Source organism: Pogona vitticeps, chromosome 1, assembly GCF_051106095.1.
Source record: "Pogona vitticeps strain Pit_001003342236 chromosome 1, PviZW2.1, whole genome shotgun sequence".
NCBI lineage: Eukaryota > Metazoa > Chordata > Lepidosauria > Squamata > Agamidae > Pogona > Pogona vitticeps.
In genome coordinates, this window is record NC_135783.1 from 292766676 (window position 1) to 292776485 (window position 9810).

The window sequence follows — 9810 nt, forward strand, 5'->3', positions numbered from 1 at the left end:
ATTTGCACAGGCTACACAGAGGGATAATTAGGAGCATGTTGAATCATACATTTAAAAAAATCAGATGTCTTTAGCTCTGTACCAGAAAGGAGTGGGACGAGCAGGATGGGTCGATCTGAGTAGAAGCACGTGTGGATGATGCAGTTTGATTCCAACCAAACTGTACTAACAGCAATCCAAATATCAATCTATATATGCATCTGGACAGTCCCTAAGACAAATTAACATTGAGCTTGCCTGCATAGTGGGGATTTGAGGCAGAAACTGAGGGACATCTCTATTGTGAAAAATAGTCTTTTGACACTACAAGCTGCAAAACCTATTTTGAAGTGAAGTGAAACTAAAGAAAAGATATGGGGTTCCTTCAGGTGAAGCATTTGTGGGCAATGTACAGAGTTTCTGTCAACAGTTATTTTTAAAAGTCGAGTTTGCTTCTCTTTAGGAAACCTCTTAATAAATTGTTCAAAAATATTTCAAAAAGCTAAAAGAAAATGTTTAAAACTATATTTTCAGTTGACTGATTGTTTAGTTGTGGATTAATACTAAGATTGAAAGCTTCTGACTGTAGTCTTTCATAGTACAGTGGACCCTTGACTTACAGACGGCTTGATTTACAGACTTTTTGAGTTACAGACTTCTCTGGCTGCAAAATTTAGGTTTGACTTGCAGACTGAGATTTGACTTACAGACCAGAAAAAAACCAAAATGGAACAAAAATAGCCTGTTACGGGATTAATCGGTTTTCAATGCACTGTAGGTCAATGGAGACTTGACTTACAGACTTTTTGACTTGAGAACCGCCTTCCAATACGGATTAAGTTCTCAAGTCAAGACCCCACTGTAGACAGTCACTTCTATTCCACTTTGAAAATCAGTTATCTTTAACACTAACTCTTCTTTAAAAATCTTTTAAAATAGTATTCTGTGCCAGATTTTTCTTGATTTGTTTGTTTAGTAATACAAGGGGGTGCTGATAAGTATTGAGCCTTTCCCACAAAAAAAAATGAGCTAGGAGATTTGCTTCCAGTTTAAGTCTCTGTTAGTGGACATCCATTGCTAATCCATTTCAGATATCGGGTGTATTTAAAGAAAATCTTTCTAAAAATCTGGAGAAAGCCTTTAAAATCATCTTCTCATTTGGATTTTTCCTTATTATTGCTGTTGTTGTTTAGTGGTAGATTAGTGCTAAAACTGAAGGCTTGTGCTGAGAACCTCATTTAACTAAACTAAGTTCCCAGTGTAAAGTGAAACTTTTTTTAAACTACCTATTTGTGGAATGGATTGAAAAAGAGTGAGCAGTTGAGTTTCTGTCAGTCTTTGTTACTGCTGGTGTTGAGCCAAGCCTTGGATTGTCTGGAGAGCAGAAAAATTCAGATAGCATCAGTGAGAAATCAGGTACTTGGAGAACAAATATTCTGTCATAGGAGTCCCTTAAAATCAAGCTATAAAGCAGACTGAAAAATTTAGGGGGATAGCAAGGTATGAGGCTTCATGATGATTCCATATTCCCAGGATATCTTGTAAAAAACCAGGGGAAGTGGAAAGAAAGCGTAGTAAGTCACAACTAGTTTATGCCCAATTGACTCAATGGAATTTAGAGAGGAGTTGATTCACCAAAGTTCTACTGATTCAGTGGGCCTGCTTTACTGCAACTTATGCAAAGCAAAAGAATTTCAGCTGTTGGCCATATGCATTTTGAAGGATCATCCTATTCACTAGTGTCCCCCTGTTCAGGAGGCTATATGAGATTCCGGACAGGATGGAGGAAACAGAGCATAAGAGCATCAAACACTCCAGTCATTGGCAGCTGCAATCATGGAGGGTGAAAGGAGACTGCTAACAAATGAACAGCTTGATATTTTTTGAGAAGGGAGAGAATGGTGGCAGGGCACTACCCTCCCTTAAAGAGAAATAGCCTCTGCAACACACATTCCTGCGCTTTCAATTGATTCTAGGCACTTGGAAGCTTGAGATATGAGATTTACAGTTCTTTTGTAGACTTGCCCAGATTTAAGTGTCTTGGCAAAGTCTCCAAACAGAAATAAGAATATCTAATGTGATTTATTTTTCTTCCTGTTCATTCATGATTATAGAAGAGTGATCTTGATTCTGTGACAAGCGTTGGACCTGCTGTTATGATCCGAAGCACCAGCCAAGATTCTGAAGTTAGCACAGTGGTAGGGCATGACCAAAGTGGAATGTCGGGGTTGGCTTTAGCAGTTGCTTTTCAGGCCTGTTTGGATGCATGCATTATTTCTAATTGTATAACTCTCATGCATAGATCTCTACTTCATATTTAATAAGTATGTACCAAATTGTACTTACTCTTCTTTCGTAGGTGTCCATTTTTACAGCTTTGTAATAGTTCCTTATTTATGTATTCGCGAAGGCTTTCACGGCCGGGATCTAATGGTTGTTGTGGGTTTTTCGGGCTTCTTGGCCGTGTTCTGAAGATGGTTTTTCCTAACGTTTCGCCAGTCTCTGTGGCCGGCATCTTCAGAGGACAGCAAACTGCGAATGCCATCTGGCAGTTTGCTGTCCTCTGAAGATGCCGGCCACAGAGACTGGTGAAACGTTAGGAAAAACCATCTTCAGAACATGGCCAAGAAGCCCGAAAAACCCACAACAACCATTAGTTCCTTATTTATTTATTTACAAGATTTTTTAGCCACACCATTATCAATGTTCTCTGAGCTTCCCTTTCTGTGTATCTTGTTAAATTATGGTGCCAATTACATAGAAACAAAGCTTAAACTATTGTTAAGGATCTTTATTTTACAAGAATAAAGGATACACTGTTTTTTGTGTAGAGGGTCATGAATATCTTAATTTATGTTGTGGTATAAATTGATCCAAAATTTTCAAAAGGTTTGCATATAGTTCATTTATTTTATCTGTTCACTACACCTGTGTATGTCTAAATAGGACAATTTAAATTTGAAGATTTTTAGTCCCCATATATATAGAATAGTTTTAATCCTGACAGATTATGTAGAATCCCAAATAGTAATTGTTTTGATTGATATCTTTTTTACTTAGCTGATTCTTGTTTCATAATTTGGCAGCACAATCATACAGAGCAGCACTCATGAAAGGGTGCAGGACCACAGGAGGCCACTTGTACCCCAGTAGAAGTCATTGGAGATGTTGATTGAATTAGCCTGCATCTTCTATATGGGGGCTGCACTGCTGCCCTAGATTTCAGTCATTTGCAGCTACTTTATTCTGAGGGTGGTGGCTGAAAGACTGAATGTACAAATCACATATGGATTTATGTAATTGGCATCTCAGTGCAGTTTGTGTTAAGCTGCACAGCAACAGCAATTATGCATGCTCCTGTAAGCAATCACATGAGGGCTAATCATAGTATGAGTCAGTGAAAGGCTAAAGAGAGAGGAAGACAATGGATGTACCTGTGATAGACTATTTTAATTTCTATTCTGGAGCCTAAGAATTTTTTTTTTGTCTTTTCTGCAAATTTTGAAAATTTGACTTCCTCTCACAATATTAGTTTAAAAGATGAGCACGAATCCCTTATTTTTAAATCTTTTAGCTTCTTAGTAACTAGCAATAATGTATCAAGCCAAAAAACAACATTTTCACAATTCAAACAGTTTATTTATATTCTAGGATTTGATCCCAATATGGTGCAGGAGCCTCCTATTTTAGTTCTGAATGGATGGTGAAATTCTTGATATTGTGTTATTTTTTTAAGCAGCAATCTGAATACATTTGTGTTTCAGCTGTTTGGAGCAGGCATTTAAACTGTTTTTCTGTTTAGGTGAGCAACAGCTCTGGAGAAACACTAGGAGCAGATAGTGATTTGAGCAGCAACGCAGGTGATGGACTTGGAGGAGAGAGCAGTGGAAACCTTACAGGGTCACGGGGCACTGTATCAGACAGTGAAATTGAGACAAATTCTGCTACTAGCTCTATCTTTGTAAGAATGTGTTTTGATTTTGCTTAGGAGTTTTGTTAGTAGCAGTAGATATTGTTATAGATCTGTATCTGAAGGAAGGAAAAATAACTTTAAAAAGTTGCAGTGAATGTTGTTTATGTGCTGTCTTGCAAAGCATCACGGAGAAACCCCTCAGAGTAAAGCCCAAAGAGTTATCCACCACAGCACAGTTTCCCCAGTTTTTTATACCTTAATTACAAAAGCATGGCAATACCCATGCTGTTGTCCTAATTTGCTTACCCCATAAGGTAGCCTTGAAACTTCTATAAGTAACGAGTTAGAATGCTTTATTCCCTGGCTACTTCCTTATATTTTTCTTGCTATGTAAAGACTTTGTAAAATGGTGATCAGCAATCGTTAACATTATAGAAATGACAATTTGTCTCCATTAATGTTTTATTTATTTTCCATTATCTATGGAAGGGAATTTTATACAAAAGGGCCCTGCCTTAGGGAAGACGTACCACCACCAGTGGGTCTGTTTTAGGTACCCAGTGTGTTTATCTGTAAGTGTGTGCCTTTGAGTTCCCTTAATATTTCATAGGCACTGAACGTAGAGATTATAATGTACATGAATCAAGCACATTCACCATTGAAAGTATGACTTGGCTCATAAATGCCTTATGTGCCTTCATGGAGCAATAAGATACCTTTGAAGTGATTTGAAGCTGAGAAATGGCTGACATTCTTGTTCTAATTTTGTTGTTTATTTAATAGAATTGCTACTTCATTTTAGCCTTATCAGTTGATTACATTATAAGAAGCAATACAAATACCAGAATAACCCAATTTCTGTTTTTCCTTTTTCCTTTTTTTTTTTTTTTTTTGGTCAGGGTAAATCTCATAGTTTAAAGCAGACAATGAAAGATAATTTGAAGCAGACAGTGAAAGATAATAAAGGTAGCAGTCCTGCGAGAGCTCCAGAAGATGCAAGCCAGCGAGTTTATCTCTGTGAAGGGCTTCTAGGTAAGAGTTAATATTTAATTTTATTTGAAGTGGTTTTGTTCAAAGAATAGATATTTTATTGAGTTAGTAGCACTCCTGCTCTAGTCAAAAAGTAATAAGGTGAATTGGAGCAATGTCTAAGGAAGTGAAGGCCCTGTTGAATAAGGTTTATGGGGGTAATCAAACATGATAGGAGAAAAAGAGCAGGGGAGTTGGAGAAGAGGAGCTTCAGAGAGCAACAAGAGTGATTGGAGAGGCCTATGGGGCCACCTGATGGGGGTCTATATATATATATATATATATATATATATATATATATATATATATATATATATATATATATATATATATATATATATATATATATATATATATATATATATATATATATATATATATATATATATATATATATATATATATATATGCTAGTTTGCTGTGAGTAATGAAAACAAGCTTGAGAAATGATTTTGAGAGAGAGAGAATAAACTTAGTGGCAGTTTGTGTTCTGAGACTCAGACTCTACCTCTGTCTTTTTCAGACTCTTGACAAATGTTATCTTTAAGCCTATGGAATTTCTTTTTTTCTGATTTTTTTTGTGTGTGTGATTATCCACTCCCATGACAATGGTCGTTTTGTGAACGAGCACCCCTCTCTATCAGCCATTTTGTAATGATGCCTGAGGCACCTTTTGAAAATCTCAAGTTGCCCTCCAGCCACAGAAAGTTGGAGACCCTTGATTTATAATAGCACCACCAATCAAATGAGCAATTGCTCCAACCATCTTAAAAACTGTACCATGATGGTTTCACTATTTTACCTCTTTACCAAGATCTAACCAAAGAGTTTTTAAATAGGCTGAGGCTGAGTAGCATTTAGGAATTATGGTGTTTATAGATTCACTATTCTGCAGAATCACACTGTAAAAACTTCAGGATGTTAAAGGTTAGCACATGCTTATGTGTTTGGACAGTCCAAGCACTCTTTTGGCTAGGCAGCATATTTGCGCACTGCAGTTTGTCTTTAACTCAGATCTCATTAACTCAAGACAAGTTGTTCAGTTATGTCGTGTTTTTCATTTCTCTTCTTTGCTGCCATGTTGCTGCTTGCTTGGAACTAAAAAGGGAGGGATAAAGGATCTGTCTGGGACCAGTTAGAGGATGCTGCCATGGAAACCTTCTCTATGAGTAATAATTTCTTTTTTCTGCTTTTCTGTGTGTATTGAAAAAATTCTCAAGTGTGTTTCTGTGCACTCAAACTATTCCAGTCCTTGCTCCTATATTGTGTGTCATACTCACTTTGAGAATTTTAATAGGATAGAAGAAAGCAATCTTACGGAATGGAAGGATGTTGTTGTACTGCTGTAGGAAACCTAGTTTTAGTTTATGAGCAATGACTAGAAGTGATTGTATCACATGCAGTGGATTAGGGCATGGAAATAACGTAGATTTCCTCATTTGTTTTGGTTTGATATGTGTTGTAATAGAACTGATTTCATTTTGGGCTGATTTTATAAATGTATGAAGTTACTGTATTGGACAATCTTGTGTGAGAGAAGAAGAGTTTATTTTCTGCCTCAAAAATATGGAAACTTTGCATTAATGTATTCAATGCTATCTAGGTAAAGAGCGCTCAACATTATGGGACCAGATGCAGTTCTGGGAAGATGCTTTTCTGGATGCTGTGATGTTGGAGAGAGAAGGGATGGGAATGGACCAGGGGCCTCAAGAGATGATTGATAGGTAGGGTACAAATTCTGAACACCCTGTCTCAAATGGGAGTGAAGGAATTCAAAATTTTATTCTGAGTAACAAGTATACCTCTAAATGTAGCATTCACTATATTCAAAATGTTTCTCTTGATGTGATTTCTTGAACCTTTGCTTGTCTTTAATTCAATGCCTACAAAATAAAACACATGAGACTTTGGAGATCTTTCAGAGAAATACTGAAAGATATTGGCCAGAATCCTATTCGGTCCACACATCATAAGCCCAATTAGTTTGTGGGATAATTTTGGATACCTGCCACACTCAGATATATTCAGAGTAGCTGCCCAGAGTAGCAGCTTGCCTGCTACTTGGGTCGGATATAAATATCAATCAATCAGTCAGTCAGTCAGTCAGTCAGTCAATCAATCAATGAATCAATCAATCAGTCAATCAATTTCATCAGCTCAGTTGTGAAACCAGGGGCACAACACACAGCCAAAACTGGGTGTGTGTGTGACACTTGCACAGTTTCCCTTACATGCATGTTATTTTGCATTAAGATTTTGGCCAATAAATTGTAAAGCAGGAAGCATTGTGCACTCTTTCTTTACCATCATTGGATGCAAGTTTATTGTTGGTTTCATTTAATATATATTCCTTCCTATAGGTATTTATCTCTGGGAGAACATGACCGAAAGCGTTTAGAGGATGATGAAGACCGCTTATTGGCTACATTGCTTCACAATATGATAGCGTACATGCTTATGATGAAGGTACCAATTGTTTATATTTTATAATTAATTGTTTGAGTTTTCATGAAACGCACAGTAATTATTGCCACAGTATGTATCCATCTTTTTTAAAAAATGGATCGTATGCTTATATTACTGTTTGGTAACAAAAGAAAAGCTGTGACAGTTACAGAAATACATGTAAAAGCAATAAATGAAAACTATAATTAAAACTGAGCTATCAAACAGCGTTAAGGCAATACTTGAAGGTATTTTAAGAATTTTAAGAAGTTTGTATGGGGATAAAAAGACATAATGGGCACCAGGAGTACCTCCCTTATTTTCAGAATAACAAATGTTGCTGGGCAGCAACTGATACCAATGGTAAGACATTTGAAATAGAGTTTGAAGTGCCAAGCCTCTTCTCCCCTAATGTTGTGTGCCAGCATATTCCTGGGACATGTTGCCCTTTGGATTGCTTGAAATTGGTGCTGATGGAAACTCTCTAGAGCAGGGGTCTCCAAACTTTTGAGCTTGAGCGCCACATCGTATATTTTTCACATTTTTGAGGGCCAAAGGAACGCATACATGCAAGCAACCCTGCCTGCACAGATGCTCCCCGCACGTGTGCATAGGCTGAAGGGAACAGGTCGGATAAAATGGTAAGGTGGGCTGGATGTGGCCCACGGGCTATAGTTTGGAGACCCCTGCTCTAGAGGAAGGACAGGATTAGGGTGCAAACCAAGGTCACCTCTTCTCATTCATGGCCTTCAATTTCTCCTTTGTCTCTGGGTTGAACTAAAGGAAGACAAGACAGCAAAGGACAACAACAAAAAAGGATTTTTCCCATCTCTGTGGCTAAGTCTGAATGCTTTCCTTTCCAGCTTCAGCTGAGTGCTGAGTCACCTTTGCTGACTTTGTTTTCAGGCAATTTATTTCAAAATGTGTTGACAAGAGAATGAGGGAACAAAATGGAAGGGATAGTAGGATGAATTAAATCCATGGATCACAGCAACATTGATTTTGACCATTTTGATTTGCAGGACATCATGTAAACATATTTTAATGATTCAGTCTTAGGCGACCTCAGCTAAAGCTCAAGATGATTCCACAAGAAGTAGAGTCCACACAACAAACACCTGTTCTCAATATCGAGGACAGATTGTCCACACTGAAATCAACCTCAACATCATTATTTAAAAAAAAGAATTAAAAATCCACATACTCTAATAATAGTCAGGCAAAGAAAACAAAAGCCCTTCATTCAGTGGTACTTCACCCATCAACAGCACAATGTACTCCACAAAACAAAGACCTTAGTACATTTGGGATCTGTTTCAGAATAAGAGATGTCTCAAGTTCATCTGTCTTTAACAACTTTCAGTCATTCTCCGGGATGGAGTCAGTTAACACTGACTTTGAGCAAATGTTCACCACTTTAGGAGAGCCAAAGAAGCTCACAGAATGAGAAATCGCCTCAGTTTTGTAGGCCATTTCATTGTTCCTCATCTGTTTTGATATTGCCTCTGTCAGTGAAAGAAAAGAGCTCACCATACCATAAGATGGCTCAGTCTTCACAACATCCTCAAGCTTCTGTATGGGAAACAATGTGCCTTATTATTTTGGTCCCCTGCCACAATTTTATGTGGGATCAGAATGGCACTATCCACTACCCTATTTCACCTATCATAGAGTGCAGAGTTGATTTATGAGCCCCCCAATGTCAATACACTGTGTTCATTGGTATGGAAGGCACAGGGATTTGGCATTAAAATTGCCACAATCAAAGAGACTTATCATATATTGAAGCAATCCAATTGCAGTCAGTGAAATTTGATGTTGGATCTCTCGTGCTGACAAAGAAAACACAACAGAAACTAACATCTAACCACTCTAGGTCCTCAACACTGAAACAAAAATGAAAGGAGGAATCAAAGTGTTCAAAACCAAACATAGGAAAAAGGAGATCCAATTTGGGATCCTCCTCATCTTCAGCCTTAAGATCACTGACACCGAAAATCATTTCATATCGAAGATCCTCAAAATAAACTATAATTTGATAATTTAGAGTTGCAAATTAATCAAGTGGCCATGGGGCTTGCCACCAATTTTTATGGGAGGAAACTCAGTCTCTTTTAAACAGTTTGCCAGAAGATAAATAGACTCTGGCTTATCTTTCCAGCAAAATGCCATTTCTCTGGCTATGCATCAGATGCACTCTGCTAGGCCTGCAGCTGATCATGCTGTGAAGTGGCACTAAGGCATTAACGCATTGATTGGCACTACATAAACAAACCTTACTGGCAGTCCAGCTATGGGAGTAGAAAGATGCATATTCCTAATATTCATACTTGTAGCAAGGAAAGACAACCAAATGGCAAATAATCTAAAGTGACAAAAAAGTCAAATTTATGAATGAGAATTGTTTCCAAGAGTGTTCAAGGATGCTTGCAGTCATTGGGGAC

The 9810-nt window shown here is 37.6% G+C and overlaps 1 protein-coding gene across 50 annotated transcripts in view; it reads left to right on the forward strand.

Moving 5' to 3' along the window:
* MADD (MAP kinase activating death domain) overlaps positions 1-9810 on the forward strand; it is a 112936-nt gene that overhangs the window by 75482 nt on the left and 27644 nt on the right. For 25 of the 50 annotated variants that reach the window (XM_020799298.3, XM_072986036.2, XM_078389969.1 and 22 more), the window contains 6 exons: positions 2094-2177; positions 3782-3940; positions 4792-4924; positions 6028-6090; positions 6525-6645; positions 7282-7387. In XM_020799298.3, coding sequence (XP_020654957.3) covers positions 2094-2177; positions 3782-3940; positions 4792-4924; positions 6028-6090; positions 6525-6645; positions 7282-7387 — 666 coding nt within the window. The remainder of the gene's footprint in view (positions 1-2093; positions 2178-3781; positions 3941-4791; positions 4925-6027; positions 6091-6524; positions 6646-7281; positions 7388-9810) is intronic. The other 25 variants (XM_072986035.2, XM_072986038.2, XM_072986052.2 and 22 more) reach the window with 3 other exon arrangements.